Source organism: Lacerta agilis, chromosome 14, assembly GCF_009819535.1.
Source record: "Lacerta agilis isolate rLacAgi1 chromosome 14, rLacAgi1.pri, whole genome shotgun sequence".
Taxonomy (NCBI): domain Eukaryota; kingdom Metazoa; phylum Chordata; class Lepidosauria; order Squamata; family Lacertidae; genus Lacerta; species Lacerta agilis.
Window position 1 is genome coordinate 5,572,187 of NC_046325.1, and position 18,550 is coordinate 5,590,736.

Below are 18,550 nucleotides of genomic sequence, written 5' to 3' on the forward strand. Positions count from 1 at the left end.
ATGAGGGCCTGGCAGGGATCTAGTCCTCAGTGAGGTGGTAGAAGAGCATATGATTAAGAACTTCAATTGAAGACAGATGCTCACATGCACAGAATTTATTACTGAGCCTAGATTTTCTCCTCACACACCAGTTTCCTTTCCTGCCCTGCACTATATTTAAAACAAATCTAAACAAGCCTGTAGCATACAAAAAAAAGGAAAACTATTTTAGGTTGGGGGGGGGACTATTTAAAGCTGGGATAGGTCAGCAGAGCATGCAACTCCTACATCTCAGGGCTGTGGGTTCGAGCCCCATGTTGGGCCAAAAAAATTCCTGCATTGGAGGGGGTTGGACTAGATGACCCTGGGGGTCCCATCCGATTCTATGACTTTTAAACACACAAATCATGTGAAGGGGTGCAATTTGGGTCTGCCACCTGCATGCGGGATTAAGTCTTGAAACTTAAGCACCCCCTACATCGATAGCCTGAATTTCAAGGTCTTTCTTCAGCCCCCCTAAAACAACACGCAGGACAACGAATAGAGCACAGAGCAACTGAACAGGCCCCATCTTTATTTGTCTCTCGGGGGTGAGGGGTGGGAGAGAACCCCTTCTGTGCTCTCCTTTGCCTTCGAGGTGGGGAGTGGGGAGCCCTCAGTTCCGTTTCTTCGCCTCCCCGGGGGTCCCTTTGACAAAGAGGCCCGTTCCTGGCCGGCCGGGAGACCACCGCCACCGGTACCAACCACGGTAGGTGAGGAACCAGCAGAGGGTGGCAATGGCGGCCCCCACGACCTTGTGGCTGTAGTCGTAGAGGTAGACCACGGTGCAGGCCAGGAGGAAGTTCCACAGGGCGAGGAGGAAGACGTTGAGGAGGAAGATGAGGCGCAGGGGGACTCCGGCCGGGTGGCCCTGGGCCAGGTAGCGGCGGAAGATGGAGGTCTCCTCCACCATGAGGAGGCAGCAGAAGGTCAGCAGGAAAGTGTGGCCCGAGACGTCGTAGCCGTGCCACTTGTGGCCCTCGTGCAAACACGTCCACTTGTCCGGCAGGTTGTTCACCAGGATGCCCTCGGGCACGGGGTCAAAGCAGTAGCCGGTGAGGTTTTCGATGAGGAGGAAGGTCTCTGTGGCCCCCAGCCAGAGCCCGGCGCCCACGCCCAGGCGGCTGAGGTGCCTCAAGGTGAGCAGCACCCGGTGGGTCGCCAGGTAAACCACCGAGAGGATGAAGCCGCCCAGGAAAATGCACGTCCAGCCCCAGGCCGACCGGACAAACTTTCTGCGAGGGAACAAGAACGGAGGGAAGTTAGCAGGGTGGGGCAGGAAGGCGGTCCGCTGCCCCAATGCTGGATTTGGCCCAAATTGGGGGGAGCAGAGGAGCAGAAGGTGAAGATCCTCAAAGAGGGGAACCCCAGGCTGCAGGCCACAGAGAAAGGCAGGAGAATCCGCTGCCCCCCAAATGGGGCCGCCAAGCCAACTGATGGGCAAGACCCCAAATACATCACACACCCCACATATGAAGCATAACCTGCCTGAGTTAAGTGAACAGTGGGGGGGGGGATACAGAATATTTTTCCAATACGTGACCACAGGGGAGAAAGGTTAACATGAACATGGATGGGGAAATGCTATTTCCCAATACGGAGGAATGGCGATGGGAACTAACAGAGGTAAAGCTAATGACTGATAGAAACAATTTGGGATTCCCTCTTGGGCTTCTCGTGGGATGAAGAAATGGAAGGCACTGTGACATTTTGGCTAAAAAGAAATTTGGCTTAGCAGAAAGCAGAGAAGATGGATACTAATAAAGACTGAATGTCTTAATCATTTTCTAATGACATAAAATCAGAAGTTTTCCCCTTTTATAATGTTCCTCTCTCTGTTCTTTTTCTTTCTCCTTTTCTTGTCCCCTTTCTCTCTATCCTCTCTTTCTTGTCTTTTTTATTCTATCAGTTCTAGATAATATTTTATTGTACTGTGAAAACTTTAATAAAAATAATTAAAACTTAATAGCGGAGTATGAATCTTTTTAGAAATGTCTGGGACCTATCAGCCGTTCCAGTATACCGTGATGCATGCATTTGACACCCACACGGTCCCAAGTTGCGGAAACTTGCTATGCCGAGCTCTGAACACACAACTGGTTTTTCAACCGGCGCTCAAAAGCACTGGGGATAATAGCGCTCAGTGTGATAGTATTCTGCCCTTGGGAAGAGATTCCCTGCAACTCAAGTCAACGGCTGCATTTGGCAGTCGGAGATCGAATGGCATCACTTGACCGCAGGATATTTGGTGCGGATGAACCAGGGATTTATCGCTGCTATACAAAGCCTTGTTTTCTGCCAAGCCGGTCTCCCACTGCCTGCCTCCCCATGCCCATAACCATATTTTAAGACACCCGGAGATCACTCACATATTGAAGAAGTTATGGTGGTTGGCAAAGATGGCTCGGGGGTTCACGTAGAACTGCAGCAGCGGCCCGAAAATGACCACGGCTGCCAACCAGAGGTGGTACGCTCGCCGGAGACAGGGCACCCCCAGCAGCCAGGCATACTGGTTGCTCCAGAAACATACCAGGCCGCGGCAAAGAGCTTGGGCCCAGCCGGCCGCCTTGGCCAGCAGGGAGGGTTTCTTGGCCCCTGATCCCTCTGCCATCCCCCCCACCTGCACAGCCAGAGATGCCAGAGGACCCGTCCCTCCTCAGCTTTGGGAGGACCCGAGGTGGGTGGGTGGGTGGGGGGGAGAGAGAGAAAACTCGGCGGAGAGAAACGTCATCCAGAGTTGATCCTTGACAACAGGTGTGGGGATCAAATCCAAGTTTGGCATGAGCAGCTGACCGGGAGTAGGAGGGGAGAGCAAGCGGACTGGGAAAACTGGGGTGGGGAGAGGGGGGTGTCGCTGCGCCAATGCATGTTAAAGAAAAAAACAAAGACCCAACGTCCCCCCCTTTTTAAAAACCGAAACGAAGAGAAAGAAAATTTCAACAGCTTTTATTGACGGCAATTGCAGTTCGCACTGACACCCTTGTTGGAAGTGTGCAGACATCTCGGAAAAGAGATGCTCCCCCCACCCCCACCCTGGTGTCGTACAAACCTCCCCCTTCTATGTTGGGGGAGTGTGTTTCCTGAAAAAACAGCTTCTCTCTTTAACCAGAGAGAGATTAAATCAGGGTTAAATCTACTTAAAACAAAAAAAAACCCTCCAGATATTTTATTGTTCAACAACAACAACAAAAGAAACCTACCATCACCACTCTAGCATCAGAGGCGCAGCTGATGGGAGACCCCCACCTTCACGGCAAATGTGAGAAGAGCAGAAAGTACCCCAGAGGGGGAGCCAAGTGGCAGAAAGGGGGCCTCCTGGCACACCCAGCTCCCCACAGCAAAGGGGAAAATACAGTTTGGGGAAGGGATGTAGAAGAGGATTTCCGCCCGCCTCCCTTTTCAAGCAACCTGCTGCTTGAGGAGACTAAAAGAAAGGCGGGGGGGGGGGCTGTGGGGGTGAGTAGAGACAATGGGGAAGGAAGATCTGGGAGGCAGGGGCTAAGCTGACCACACAGCATCCTCCAGGGGAAAAGACCCCCACCCCGCAAAATAGCAAGCCCTGCTATGACCCCTACACTGTCATTTCTCACTCAGACAAATGGTGAGGCGTCCCCAGAAGAAGCGTCCCAGGAAGGAATGTGCCCTGTGCGTTCTAGTCTCCAAAGAAAGGGAAGAGGGAGCCTTCGTTATCTGCTGCTGGGTGAGAGATGGAGGGCACGTCCCCTTGCACTTTGCCAACACCCGCCGTGGCAGAGGAAAAGGGAGGGGGGAGCTTGCTGTATCCCTCGCCCCTGGAAGGAGGGAGTAAGGGCCTCACATCCCATTCTCTGATACATCTCAGCTCTCAACATGGTACCCGGAAAGGAATTAAAGAACGCAAAGCCCTCTTTTCTAACCTCCGTGGAAAGCTGATCAGTCAATCACACAATCTCACACACACACACACACACACACACACACACACACACACACTGGGGTGTGGCATTGGGGAGGAGGGAGGGAAGGAAGGAAGGAAGGAAGGAAGGAAGGAAGGAAGGAAGGAAGGAAGGAAGGAGTCTATAAGCTGTTGTTCCCCAGAGCCAACTAAATCCCAGAGTTGTTAGGATGATCCATGATTTTGCCTTCCAAAAATTAAAATTAAAAATCACAGACCAAGAGGGTTGGACTGTACATTCCCACGGAACCCTAAAGCGACACTATAAACTAAACTAGGCTGTTGTTCAGATTAACAGTTCCTTACCTAAATTTCCCCCCTTTGCAGCTGGTCATCTGATTCTGGCTCTTCCCAAGAGCCGTGTTCGAGACGCTGCCCATCTCCCCAAGCCCTGTTTACATTTCACTTAGCAGACCGCCCACAACAAAGTTTCCCCTCCCTCCCACCCAAATGTCCCAAGGCCGCAGGCAGCGCGAGGTCTAGTTTGTTCCCCCCACTCCCTCGACCGTGTGGCAAGTCCAAAACTGGAGAATGGTGGCGAGCAGAGATAGAAAGGCTACTGATCAGAAGCTCCTGAGGGTCTGGGGCGCAGCTCTCGGGTGGTAGGCGGCCTCCGCGGATCTTCGTCGTATTCCGTCTGGTGGTACTCCCAAAGCCGGATGTTCCCGTCCCACTGCCGATCAAAGAGAAAGACAGTTATAGCCATCACTTCTAAAGCATCCTTGAGTGTACCAAATGCTTCAGAATTCACTAGGCATGCAAAAATAAATAAGGGAATTTCTTAAGCAAGTCCCACGTATCCTGATAGAAAGCTCAAAGCCATTAGCAGGTGTACAACCAACCAGTTCCTCTATTGACCATCTTTCTCCTGGCTCAAACTGAGGGGCTGAATTTCATCTGCAAAACTCTCGGTCTTGCAGTCCAGATACCTCACAAGTGCTCTTGCCCCCAAACAGGAACCCACCTTGCAATCCAAGTTCAGCTGAACAGACCCTGCTTTAAGTGCTCTCTTATCTCACTATACTGTATTTGCACTAGACTGCTGTGCCAATGCAGGGAAGCTGCACTGCCAACATAAAATACACCTGGGCAATCTCCGTAGAGGTTGCTGCTTATTCCCCAATTGAGATTACGGCGGCATGGGCTGGCAGGTACAGAAACGGCATAAGAGAGGCCTTCCCCTTCTGATACCTTCCAGATGGTTTGGGGTTACAGCTCTCCCCATCCCAAATGTCTTGCAGCCAGGCTGGCTGGCACTGACAAGAGTCGCAGTCCAAAACATTTGGAAGGCACCAAGTTGGGGAAGGCTGGTTGACATTTTGCTCCGGCTATTGGCTTTTGTTTTGTTTCCTGGGTTTAGTTACTTATTTATTTTTCAAAGGGAATGCTGTTATTTTGGGTCCCAAACCAGTTTCAAAAACAATGGGCAGCAAACACATTTTGCACCATGTCATTAAATGCTTGGAGGGGGGCCAGGGATGACGGCAGCTCCTCCCACATGTGTATGCCAACGGGTTTGCCTACGACCCAGCAGACTGTAAATGCTACACTTTGCCATTTCAGCACCTCTCTTCTAAGGGTTCTCAAGGCAGCTCACAGCTACAATTCATAAAATGCAAACTCCTAAATATAACCCAATAGCAGGATGGCGAAAAGCCACGGTTAACACACCAGAAGCTGATTAATGCTTGCTGGAATACAGCAAGTCTTTGCCAGCCACTGAAATTGAACAAGTGCACTTTCTGGGTGTGTCTTTCTTGAGTCTGGGCACCCCAGTCAGAAGACCCCCTTCTCCTTTGGGTGCACCCACCACGCCTCAAACTGCAAGGGAGGGGGCCCCCCTGTAGTACGAGCAGCAGCAACAACTACAGAAAAGGGCAGATAAGGAGAAGAATTGCATCCTTGCCATCACAACCTTATTGGCGGGGAAGACACACAAGTTCCTGGGTGAGAGGAAAGAGGGGCCAGCAATTCATCTTAACCACACAAGCACCTCACCCCACCACTCCCTCACTCCCAATACTTGCCGAGCTGCTGACAATCTTCTCCTCGTAGGGGTGCCAGCAGACATCACGGACACAAGCCTTGTGATTGGTCAGTTTTGTCACGATCAGGCCGCTCAGGAGGTCGTATACTGGAGGAAGGGAAAGGAGCACTGGGTAGCACAGAGAAACATTGGCAACACACAGGCCCCACGACACCCACTCCTCCCGTAGCAGTGGGGAAGTATCAGAAGGGCTATCTATCCCCTCTTGCAGCCAGACTTGATGCTCCAAATACCACCATTTATCCCTTAGATGTCAGCATTGGACCTGCCCATACTTTGTATTATTGATAGTGAGAAGGGCAGGCGTCATAGCCTGGAATTCTGGCAGGCATAAGGAGCATCAAGGGAACAAGACGGGAGCCAGCTGAGAGACCCCTTTGGATGGCTGAAGGTTCTCATCCACAAAGCCATGCGGGGGTGGTTTCAAGTAACAAGAAGCTCGGGGTGGATCCAGTTGCTGACGGAAGGACTGAGTGAGAATTTAAGGGGCACAGCACATAGAACAATGAGAGGCTCCCAAGATCCCTCTAGGAAACAGGTAGAGAACTAGACATCTCCATGAGAACAAGTGAAGAGTTTCCCTTTGCAGACCAGACTGAAGATGGTCTGCAAAGGGTTTTCTTTCCCCTCTGCACAGATCAGAATGACTCCCCTGTCAAGTCTGCCAACTGTTCCTTTGCATTTGCAGTTTTACCTGCCCCACACCTAGCACTGTATGAAGCTACGTGTGGATTGGGTGGTTGTGGCTGGGGGGAAATGGTCTTACAGGTCAAACTAACATCCCAGCCATTTACAGGTAGGTAGCCGTGTTGGTCTGCCATAGTCAAAACAAAATTATATATAATTCCTTCCAGTAGCACCTTAGAGAACAAACTTGGTCTCTTAAGGTGCTACTGGAAGGGAATTTTTTTATTTTTTATTTTGTTTTGACCCCAGCCAGGGCAAATTTGGTTCATGGACCAAAGTCTGCTGCTGCTGCAGCAGCAGCTTCTTAACAACAACAACAATTTATTTATACCCCGCCCATCCGACTGGGTTGCCCCAGCCACTCTGGGCAGCTTCCCCATGTGACAACCATTTAGTTCTGCCGTGTTTTCCTTGCCCTTGGGTTTATTATCCAACTCACCGCCCAAGCATATTAACACAGCCTGACCTCTCTTTGCTCTCATTCTCTCCCTTGAGCCCTCCCTCCATACCAAAAGGGAAGGGGCTTTCAAACAACATTGATGTGGGTGCAGATGTGCGCCTTAAGAGATTTCTCCCCCACCCACCAGCAAGAGATCGAATCCTGCACCCAAGCAAAATGCCGCACTCCTTCAAAAAGGCAAAGCTTAACCCCTCTGACTGCTGCCCAGCATGGCACTGCCCTTCCAGTTCCAGGCGGTGTGGCACTGCCCTGGTCGATCCCTGCCACCCACATCCTGAGTCCACTCACCCACCACCTTCCCCGTGGAGCAGCCACTGTAGATGTATTGCTGTCCGGTACTATGAAGCGGAGAGAAACGGCAGCGGATCAGTGTGTGGAGCACTCCGTGGCCGCGGTACGTCATGAGGGAGGTGTCACCTGGAAGCTTTGACTTCCGCCGTGCTGGCAGAGGGAGGAAGATGAGGAGAGAGTAAGGGTTGGAGGAGAGTAAGACCTGCCTCCCCAATGCTTTAGGTCCCCCCTCCTTCCCCATCCTCGAAGACTCACCTTTCTTGGGCACCTGCTGCCAGCGATAATCCCAGTTCTGCTGAGTGACAGCTTGGCGGGAGGCTTCCAGCCCTTCGCGGCCCGAGAACTTCCGCATGTCCCAGAGCTTTATCGTCTGGTCCTTGGAGTTTGAGATGAGGTATCGGGCGTCCCCCTGGGAGAAGGAGGGGTGGGGGACAATGGTTTAAAGGAGTATTTCACACTCTATAGTCCCCAAGGACATTTCCCATCTGCAGTACAGACATCCCACAGCAGAAGACTCACTCTCTAAAGGAAACTTAATTTAGCTCTTTCAGCATCTGCCCAACATGAGAATCCTGTGCTCATCAGCTACTGTGTTTTCACTTGGACTGCTGTGGGCTTAGATGGAGGCGAGCCACGCAGATCTATCTTTCAGACAGTATCAACATCAATTAGCTTCTGGGCCCAATTCAAAGAGCTGGTTTTGACCTGTAAAGCCTTAAACAGCTCAGGAACAATACTTCAAAGACTGCCTCTTTCCATATGAACCTACCCAGACCCTGAGATCATCTTCTGAGGCCCTCCTTCGTGTGCCTCCTCCTCGAGAGGTCCGGAGGGTGGCAATGCGAGAACAGGGCCTTCTCTGCAGTGGCTCCCCATCTGTGGAATGCTCTCCCCAGGGAAGTTCACTTGGCGCCTTTATTATACACCTTTAGGTGCCAGGCAAAAACGTTCCTTTTTAACCAAGCCTTTGGTTGATCCGATTTACATTCTATGCCCTTTTAAAATGTGTTTTTTTTGGGGGGGGAGGCTATTGCGTTGTTGTTTTTATTTTTATAATGCATTTTGTGGTTTTATATTTTGACTTTATTCTGTGAACCACCCTGAGACCACCAGGTATAGGGCGGTAAATAAATTCAGTAAATAATAATAATAAACAATAACCAGGCCTTTGGCTCATTCTACAGCCTTTTAAAGGAGTTTGTGGGAGTGGGGGCTATTCTCTTGTCATTTTCGTTTTAACTATTGATTTGTGTTTTTATCTTTTATTTTTATCGTGAACTGCCTCGAGATCTTTTGATGAAGGGTGGTAAATAAATCTAATAAATAAAATTAATAAAAACAAACATCATGCAGAACCTGTTGTGAATGAAATCCTGGAGAAGCTTTTCTTTTAGGGGGGGGAGGGTTTCAAGGTTGTTTGCCTAAATAAGCTTTCCAGTCCCACCAGACTCCACCCCCTGCCCTCTGCGATGATATGCAGAGAAAAGGATGCCTACTTTGCTGTCTATGAAGGTGATGCCATCTTGATGGCCAGCCAGGATGCCCACAGGCCGGGGGTCGTCCTCTCTCATGGTGCGCCGGTCCCACACTTTGCAGATGGCATCGTCTCCCCCGGAGAACAAGATGTGGGAACTGGTGTCAGCAAAGGCCACAGCATTGACGTCGTCTTCGTGGGACTCAATCTGGGGGAAGGCAGAGGACTTAGTGCAAGAAGGAGGAGCAGAATTTTCTATGGGAGAGCTAGGCCGGCTGCTGCATGCCAGGCCCCAGTGTGCACTGGGATGCGGTCAGGGCACCGAAATGGTACTTTAATGTACTGCGAGAGACAAGAGCCTAGGCACCTGCTTCCCAAATTCAATCCCTGGCATCTCCGGTTTGATGGGGCAACAGGAAAGACCCTCCCTCTTTCTGCCAGCCCAAGTGGGCAATGCTGACCTAGATGGACAACCAGTCAGGCCTGGTAAATGGCAACTTGCCCAAAGACCCAAGCCCCTTAGGGGGCTGGCTGTTACCAGGCTCAGCTGAAGCCAAGTCATTTAGTGCAGGCACGTCCAACAGGTAGATTGTGATTTACCGGTAGACCACTGGCTCCCCGCAAAGAAGCTCAACAACTTCGTACCACTAAAAACGGGCCTTCCTCCTTCCTAAAAAAAGCTCAACAACTTCGACCTGAACCCCAGGGGGTAGATCACTGCTAGTCTTTAACTCTGTGAGTAGATCGCAGTCTCTTGGGAATTGGCCCACCCCTGATTTTAGTGCATTTCTGCATCCATGGAATGTGATTGACCAAGGCAAGCATTCTCAATGGAGATGCAGCAGAATTACACACTGACACACACATGCACAGCCCACCTTGGAGATGCACAGCACGCTACAGAGAAATGGGGAAGGGGATGAGGCAGAATGGGCAGTGGGACGCTCAAGGGAAGACATCTAGAACAGTCTTCCCCAAGCTAGGGCCCGCCAGATATTTCGAACTACAACTACACTGCTGGGGGAGGGGACTGATGGGAGTTGTAGTCCGAAACATCTGGAGAGTCCCAGATTGGAAGGGCTGATCTACAACATCCCAGGGATCCCCGCCCTATGGCTTTGGGGCGGAAAAATTCCAGACAGCCGGACTGATGCTTTGCTTTGCTTTACTGCTCCCCTCTATCTTTTATCCGCGTCGGGATACCGTGGAAGGAACCGCCACCATCCCATGTGCTACAACACGGCCCGGAACCTTCCAACAGTAGCTAAACAACTATTGCTAGCAACGAAAGGAGCTGCAATGAATCAGTGGCTGAAACGTTAGGCTAAGGACTATAGTGGAAATGCAAAGGGACAACAGATATTCACAGAGAGGAGACATTGTTAGGTTTGCTCAAGGGTAAATATAGACTTGATATTCATCTTTATCATTTAAGTTCATTCAAGTCACTTGGCAATTATTGCTATGATTATGACTATGAAATTGCTTCTAATTTCACCGTCTTTGGCTTTTCTTCCATTTGCAGAGAGAAATCTTGAAAGGGCCGGAAAGGAAACAAGTCTGTGTGTGTGTTTGTGTGTGTGTGTACACACAGACACACACATACATACATATAACAGCCACATTTTCTAAGACCCAGGGAGAGAGGAACAGGAAGTGGGTGAGGCCAGAGGCATGGAACAGAGAGGCCCAGCAGAGGAGTGGCAGGGTCCAAAACGTAAGTACCTTGAGCGTCCGCTTATTCTGCTCCATGTCGTACACGTAGACACAGCCATAGTTGGCCCTAGGTTTAAAACCAAAACTGAGTGGGTGGAAGAACAGACATAAACACAAGGAAGGAGGGGTGGGGGTGGGAAGAGACACTGAAGCCACACTGGTCAATGGACCCTAAGGCAGCACCTTGACAGGAGAGAGGCATGCCTCTGAAGCATTTCCAACACTTCACCCTTTAATTGGAGTCTTTCTACCCTGACTTTCACCTTTTAAAAAGCCCCCAAGGCAGCTTACAAAATGAAACGTTGCAAAACTTGGGTCTGTGTTGCTTCCTTTGGACACCAACAGGGAAGCGGGGGGGGGGGGGCAGCTGGCCGCAGAAGAAGGGGCTTCACTGTCTTGCCTTTCCCTCCACAGGGGCCACATGGAATGAGAGCCACATGGCACAGCATGCCCAGAATCCTCTTGGCCAAAAGGACCAGTATTAGACAGCCCTCCCCTCCCTGCTAAACTTCAGGCACATGACAGAGACGTTTCTATTCCGGCAGGAATTTTCAAGAAGTTTCCTCAGGGTTTTTTTTTTTTTTTACAATTACTTTTAATTGATTTTACCCACTATATGCTTTTCAATATTTTTTTCTGTACACCACTTAGAAACTTTGCCAATTAAATGCTATGTAAATAGCAGAAATAAATAAATAAGGGATAGGAGAGAGGGCAGAAGACCTGTGTTTTAGAAGAACCCAAATCTTTGTCTGCCTAGGCCAAGTGCAGGTGTCACCTTAGACAAAGTCACGGGTAGGGAACTTCAGGCACAACAGCCAAATGTCACCCCCGGACTCTCTATCTGGCCCTCAGAAAGCCACCCCTCTTGGCCCTGATTCCCCACCACCGCCAAAGTGCTTTGCTCCTGACTGGAATGTCTTTTAGAAGACATCTGAAGGCAGCCCTGTTTATGGAAGCTTTTAATGTTTATTAGACTATTGTATTTTAATATTCTGTTGGAAGCCGCCCAGAGTGGCTGGGGAAATATTATTATTATTATTATTATTATTATTATTATTATTATTATTATTATTATTATTATCATCTTGAATGTGGGGTGAAAATAGCCTGCGGTACAAAGGTAACAGTTGCCGCTTCGTTGCTGTTTGCCTCTAGTCCCATCTGCAGATGGCAAGTGGCCCTTGGAAGGTTGTCCAGAAAGGAATGCGGCCCCCTGCAGGTTCTTAAAAGAAAGGTTCCACACCCCTGGATAAAATGTTAACCAGTGCTATGCATTGTGGGTAAAGGGACAGAGCAAAAGGCTAACGTACCCGCCAAGCACTTCCCTTCCATCTGAGGAGACTGCGAGGGAAAAGACGGCAAAGCGACGCTCGTCAGGCCTGTGGAGAGGAGGAGGAGAGTTAGAAACCACTCCAAGAGTCTGTTTAGTCAATAGGGTGGCTGCTGGGTGCCCTCCTTACCTCAGATCCAGTGCTGTGTGGGTATCACACTCGCCGTAGATGTTGCAGATGTGAACTGTAAGGAGAGGGGGAGGGAAGGTCAAGGGCATCAGAGTTAACACTTCCTGCGGGGTCAAGGACTGCCATGCGACACCCCACTGCCACCCTTCCCAGAAGCCAACCCCACTCACTGTAATCTGACCAGCTGGAGTAGAGGAAATGGGCTCCGTCGGGAGTGAAGGCAACATCCAGGACGCTCCAGCCTACGTCCCGGGCTTTGATGCTCCGGAACTTCCGGAAGGCTCCGTAAGTGCAGTCATATAAGCGGATTGTCTGATCTGAAGTGGGGGGGGGGGAGGGTTGGAAGTGTGGGAAAAGGAACAGAGAAAGAGGCAAGTGTGCTAATTGTACCATGTGTCAATGTGTCCTCATCAACTAGGACAGGCATAGGCAACCTTCGGCTCTCCAGATGTTTTGGACTACAATTCCCATCATCCCTGACCACTGGTCCTGTTAGCTAGGGATCATGGGAGTTGTAGGCCAAAACATCTGGAGAGCCGAAGGTTGCCTATGCCTGAACTAGGACCTTCAACACAGAGGCAAAATCACCAAGGTGTTGAGCTTGCATCAGGGATGGGAAACCTGTGGACACCCCCCCCCCGGACTTCAACTCCCAGCAGCAGCAGCAGCAGCAGCAGCCAGCATGGTGTCTGGTCAGGGATGATGGGAGTTGTAGTCCAACCCAAAGTGGTGGAAGGGCCACACTTTCCCCATTCGTGCCTTGCAAGACTTTCTTTGTTGAGCTACAGCTGCTGTGGAAAACAGAACGCAGCCTTTGGTTAAGGGTGAAAGTCTAGGCCAGAAGCCAGCTGCATCTTATCAGACAGCATTTATTGGCTAATAATCCAATTGCCACCCATCTTTTAAGCCTTTGATCTTGGCAATGGGAATCTGGGATTAGTAAGAGATGGGAGGGCACCCTTGTAAAAATGCAAATCATCCAGATCAACCCATCTGAAGGACCCAACTTTGAGGACATTCTACACTGTCCTTTCCAGTGGGGTAAGAGGATTTTCTTCTTCTCTCTTGGAACAGCAATACCAACTAAGCAGCAATTGTGTTTTTGCATGAATGAATAAATCACACTATGCTTGGGTATCTGGGGATTAGAATCTTTACAGGTTCTTACAGAGGACTAAGAGGTTTTGCAGCAGGGCCAACCCACAATGCCACTTGTCTGTTTCCCAAAATGCAAAGAGAGCATTCCTGGTCAGAAAGACAGCATTCTAGGACGCTTGGTACCCAAAACACCACAAACACTTGCGCTACAGAAAATTTCAAGACAAGAGAATTCCAGGATGCCCTCCGTGCCAAGGACGGAAGCTGTTCTGATGCAGGGATTGTTTAAAAACCAACTGCTACACTAATATTAATTTACATATGTCTTATATTTATGCTATTTTTCCTTCTTATTATCCTGCATATGACTATAATACAGTATGTGTTGATACGATATGATAAAACAGAAAAGCAAAACAAAAACAAAAAAACCAACTACCATGTTGTGTTATGAAGTACCTTGACAAGCAGACATAAAAAGCTTTCCATCACGGGAATAGATCCCACAGAATGCCTTCTGGGAGTAGGAATCAGTGATGGACAAGTGGTTGGGGAGAAAGCTGGAAGAAGAGCAAAATCTGAGTTATTAAAGGATTCTTCCCCTAAAATCATTCTCTCACCCACTGCACCGGGCCTCCTCTTCCAGATACTCACTGTGATGCCACTCGTGAGCATTCCCCGCGAGAGAAACTGCTGTTGTGGCAGAGGCCGTGCTCCCTCTGTGTTGGCAGGGAGAGAAAGAAAGGAAAAGGAGTAAGTAATTCAACAAGGCTCTGCCTGCAGTTTTCATACACTGAAAGACCTGCTCTCCAGACAGCCCCATCCTCATGTGGAACTCTGCTTCTTTAAGCTACGAGAACCTCATTTTCCTAGCCTAACATTGGCATCCCCAAGAAGCGAACAGGCACCTTGCTAAGCAGTCGAGGGATACTACGCTCAGTCTGTCCCGAGCCCAGCCTGCCTGTTGCCAACTGGATGTGTGTTTTGATCTCGTTGGACTCCAGGTCGTGAGTGTCTGGCGTCAAATCCACTGCAAGTAAAAGAAAGAGAGGAAGATCAGGCAGGTTGAGAACAAGACCCCCAATTACCCTGTTGCCCCTGATCTGCTCAGATGGCATCCTCACATTTTCCTCAGACTTTCTTACATTACAAAATGTTAGCGGCCAGTACCTGGAGGTTTGTAATGATTTCCAAGTCTCCCTTCCCAGGCACTGTCATTGTCGTCGTCCGAGTCCGAGAGTGTCTGGACCAGACGGACGCTGGCTGCTCCCCCGCCCTGCATCAAGTGAAATTGTCCTCTGGAGCGAAAAATGGAAAGTATTAGGAATTACAGGTCCATTTTGCCCCTCCCCACATCACAACTCACGGAGAGGGAATGGAGAGAGGCAGCCCCCTAATTTATTTGTTTCCTGTTCTCTGAAGGTGCCCACTAAGCAGCTTTTGAAGTTTTAATACAACAGCCAAGGAATGAGTTCAACTGATGCCTACCCAGCTCAGGATCAGGTTAGGGGTGCATCAACTAAGAGAGATGGGAACAGATATGCAATCTTTAAAGATAAACTATGAAGAGTATATCCTGCTATCTAAGGCTCCTACATCACTGCCCAGTGATAGGGTCAATCTTGCGAAGAGTGACAGGATCCAAAAACAATCCAAAGGCCGAAAAGTTCAGTAAACAAGGCTGGCAATGGAACATAAGAAGTGTCCTATTGGATCACACCAAAGGCCCATCTAGTCCAGCATCCTGTTCTTACAATGGCCAACCAGATGCCCCAATGGGAAACCCACAAGCAGAACTTGAGCCCAACAGCATCTTCACCTCCTGCGGTTTCCAGCAACTGGTATTCAGAGGCACAAGGCCTCCCTTAAGTGGTACTACAACACAGACTTCAGGCTAGTGGCCATTAACAGCCTTGAATTCATCTAGAGCCACGCGAGTTGGTGACCAGCACTGCCTCTTGTGGGACAGAATTACCTAACTGTGAAGTTGTCTGCCCTGAATCTTCTGACATTCAGTTCACTGGATGCCTCTGGATTGTAATATTATTCATCACACCATACATAATTGTATACGCATCTATCATGTCCCCAGCTTGCTTACTTGCTTTTCTTCCTTCTAAAGTAAAAAACCCCAAGTGTTGCAACATTTCCTCATAGGTGAATTGTGTATGCATAGTTGGCCAAAGCCAACCATAATATTGGGTGTAGAGTTGGCTATAAATATTTTTAAAGTATTCCAAAGTGTTGTGTGGCCTACCTAAGGTGACATCAGAAACACGGATAAAGAAGCCACAGATGAGGAAACCTTCACTTTTCTTGAATAAATTTCTAAAACTATGATGTTATGCGTCAAGACTTTGGATCATCTCATCCTGCACAATAGGTGGACCACTGAGAATGTTAACGCCATGAGCATATGAAGAAGTATGGCCCTGAACAACTTCTGCACAAGGAAATACAAAAACCCCTCTACTCTTAGAAAAGCAACCATGGCACATGATGAGATCCAGCAATACACAGTTAAATTCCAGTATGACCTCCTTACAACAGACTGCATCCCGGCTGATTTGTAAAACATAAACCTGGACTGTGTCCCTTTCTATTTTGCTTCTGTGTTTTTTAACAAGGCATCAAGGAAGTCTGTACACTCAGTTATCCTCCCTACATGCTTAATCATCATCCCATCTCCTTGAATCCATGCATGGATTCCCAGACAAACATATCTTCAAAATCCTAGCTCCGTGAGAAATCAGCTGAGTCTGGATTTTCCAGTAGGGTCTCATGAGTCTCCACGCCAGCAGATTCCACTTACTGAGAGGACTGAGTTCTCTTTGTCCGGATTAATGGACCAGACAGAAAAGGCATAACAAATTCCCTTCCTCTTCCTGCCATGAGATTCTGCACGAGTCTGGAACACCATCTGCTGCCAGAGAGGCATCCTTCATATCCCTAATTTGACTAAAAAGTGGGGCGGGGGTGTGAGTTACCTGCGCAGTAGATATGCCAATACCTGGGCCAGATCCACATCCTCGTCGTCCTCTTCCTCGCTGCGCAGTATCCCCGAGTCCCTCCGAGACCAGCTCCCCTGGTTATCCCGGCCCCCCGAGCCAGCGTTGCTACTACTACGGGAGCCCATGTCTTAAGGCATTCTTCACGGTTTGTGTCAGGGGTGTTCTTCGCTTCCTGAAGCTCAGGAACCAAACGGAGGGAGCAAGTCCTTCCTGAAAAGGAAAATCCTGAGCCACTAATTGCAGAACTTTGTACACAGCACAGGGGGGGCGAGGAGGGAGAGAGAACAGCATTCTTTCTTCTTCGCGTGAAGGATTCCTTGCCTCTTACCAATCAAATCTATCCTCACTCAGAAGTATTGATCTTTAAAAAAATTAAAATTGTATCACAGCTTCTCACTATAGCAGCCTTGAACTCCACATCTAGAAACCAAACATTCTCCTCATTTATTTCCATGGTGTGCCCACTGCTTCCCATAGCCATACCACGCCCCCCCCCTTCAATTCAGCCCCTGGTGAATCACAGCCTCCAATACTGAAAGGGCTCCTCGGCTCCCATATCGAGGAGCCCTATCTAGACGTCAGACAGCCACCCACCCCGCCCTCTACACGACTATACCACAGCCCCAGGCAACCAATCAAGGGCTCGTAGACCTGCTGAATCCATTAAAGTACTTTTTCAGACACCTGAGTCCTCTCCACCAATGAGCATGGCCGGTGCTCACGGCTCCTCCAATCAACAGACGCTATATAGCAGGGACACTTTTGCTCAGTTTCCGCCGCCACCCCCGGCGACGTTCTGTCCCAACTGCCCGCTCGTCCCACCAATCAGGAAGCCTTTCGCATTTAACCTTGGCTCTTACCGAACTGCTCCCCTCTGCTCTTCCCCCTCCCCGCACGACCGTCGCGCGCCCACCTTGTCCAATCAAAATCCTGCCCCCCCCACCTTTTCCGGGAGCGCGAGACCCTCCTCACCCTCTAACGGCCGCTGCGCGAGGCCTTGTTTACATCTTAAGGCGACAGCCGCCTCTCACCAGAGTGGAGAAGTGAGATAGGGCGGGCCGCGCCGGCTGATAATTGATTGGCTACCGTTCACTACCCCACGTGGGTTAGAGTGCGGGGCTTTAAAAGACTTGCTCTTCCTTGATTGGCTGCTGAGGCTCTTTTCTCGCTTAAGACGAGGGGCAGGGGGAAACCGTTAAGCGATAAACTAGGCGATAAGGTGAATGAGCCGCAGATTGGACAGAGCAAGCGGATGACTCGTAAGAAAGGCGGGCAGCTGGCTGAAGGAGCGCCCTCAGATTGGTTCCCGGTAGCTTGATTGATTGCTCGGGCTAGTTGCGTAACCTCCGCCATTATCATCAGAGCAGGATGATTGACGTCTCGGGTTAGAGGCGGGCTCCTGGGGGGCGGGGCAGTGGCTTACTCTCTGATTGGACAGTGATGAAATGATTGACGTTCTATAGTGTAAACAAGCGTTTCACAACCAAATAGCTTCGGTTTGTAGACCGGCTACCTTCGACTTTAATCTAACCCTTCTGTTCTTCATACGCAGCCCTGCCCCCAGGCAAAATGTGCTTCTCTGCCTGTGCCCCTTAAGTCTCTCTTGACCCACAAAACGTATTCACACGTTACTGGCACGTGTGAATGCTCTAACTCCTTTCGAATCCTGCCAAACTCTGTGTGCACAAGCCCAGTGACGCTTTCATCTAAAAACCCTACCACTCTGTGCCCCAGCCATTGGCTACTTCCTTCCCTATTCTCTTCATATGTTGGCCCCCTATCTCAACTTTTAAATTGTAAGCTCCTCAGGGCAGGGACCTGCCCTCTTGTGCTCCTTAAAGCACCACACATACTGAATCTGATGGTGCTATATACAAAGGGGTCCCTCCAGACTATGGCAGCTTAAAACACAGCAAGGTGGAATCTCATTTGTACGCTGTCTTGCACACTGGATATGAAATTCATTCTGGGCATGCTCAGCAGCTGCCTCCGATGTACACACCTCAGCTTACCTGGAAAGTGAACGCAGTGTTCGTTCTCAATTTGACGTGATCTGGTTTGAGGGACAGCGCGATACTGCAGGATCGATATGGATTGAGGCTAACGTCCCAAGGGAAATTGGCTTGCAAGTTAAACAGGGTTAGGAACCAAGTTTTATCAGCCGGCCTTATGTAAACCTCTGCAATTGTCATTTAAAGAGACAGTAACCTTATTGCAGAAAACGTAAGTCTTTTATGAAGCCGAAGTATAGTGTTCACCCTGCCGTGCCTTTATATTTTAGAATAAACCATGTGTTGTTTAATTATAAAAGTGTGCCTGACAGGTTCTGCGCTACGTCAATGATACTGCAG

At 49.5% G+C, this 18,550-nt stretch overlaps 2 protein-coding genes and 1 long non-coding RNA gene across 3 annotated transcripts; all 3 read right to left on the reverse strand.

The window, feature by feature from the left end:
- Window positions 1–564: 564 nt before the first annotated feature.
- FITM1 (fat storage inducing transmembrane protein 1) lies at window positions 565–2,700 on the reverse strand. Its single transcript, XM_033169017.1, has 2 exons — window positions 2,388–2,700; window positions 565–1,253 (listed from the first exon to the last, which is right to left on the reverse strand). Exons 1-2 carry the CDS (start codon window positions 2,627–2,629, stop codon window positions 635–637), a joined length of 861 nt encoding a protein of 286 aa, XP_033024908.1. The 5' UTR covers window positions 2,630–2,700; the 3' UTR covers window positions 565–634.
- Window positions 2,701–2,948: 248 nt separating this feature from the next.
- Window positions 2,949–3,948, reverse strand: LOC117058087. The gene is made up of 2 exons (XR_004427835.1): window positions 3,068–3,948; window positions 2,949–3,034 (listed from the first exon to the last, which is right to left on the reverse strand). It is a non-coding gene; the product is annotated as an uncharacterized LOC117058087 (long non-coding RNA).
- Window positions 3,949–4,417: 469 nt separating this feature from the next.
- On the reverse strand, window positions 4,418–17,346 carry DCAF11 (DDB1 and CUL4 associated factor 11). Its single transcript, XM_033169018.1, has 15 exons — window positions 17,172–17,346; window positions 16,176–16,409; window positions 14,359–14,486; window positions 14,097–14,218; window positions 13,843–13,907; window positions 13,648–13,748; window positions 12,261–12,407; window positions 12,091–12,145; window positions 11,941–12,009; window positions 10,637–10,694; window positions 8,934–9,119; window positions 7,693–7,846; window positions 7,435–7,587; window positions 5,980–6,086; window positions 4,418–4,625 (listed from the first exon to the last, which is right to left on the reverse strand). Exons 2-15 carry the CDS (start codon window positions 16,322–16,324, stop codon window positions 4,509–4,511), a joined length of 1,611 nt encoding a protein of 536 aa, XP_033024909.1. The 5' UTR covers window positions 16,325–16,409; window positions 17,172–17,346; the 3' UTR covers window positions 4,418–4,508.
- Between the last annotated feature and the right edge of the window lie 1,204 nt (window positions 17,347–18,550).

Bases quoted from the DNA above. Each gene is read 5' to 3' on its own strand.
- FITM1 (XM_033169017.1), bottom strand. From the start codon at position 2,629: ATGGCAGAGGGATCAGGGGCCAAGAAACCCTCCCTGCTGGCCAAGGCG. The intron at 1,254-2,387 runs GTGAGTGATCTC...GTTCCCTCGCAG, and splicing joins CACCATAACTTCTTCAATAT to AAAGTTTGTCCGGTCGGCCT.
- DCAF11 (XM_033169018.1), bottom strand. From the start codon at position 16,324: ATGGGCTCCCGTAGTAGTAGCAACGCTGGCTCGGGGGGCCGGGATAAC. The intron at 14,219-14,358 runs GTACTGGCCGCT...TTTTACTTGCAG, and splicing joins AAATCATTACAAACCTCCAG to TGGATTTGACGCCAGACACT. The intron at 12,408-13,647 runs GTACTTCATAAC...CCCCCACTTCAG, and splicing joins TTTTATGTCTGCTTGTCAAG to ATCAGACAATCCGCTTATAT.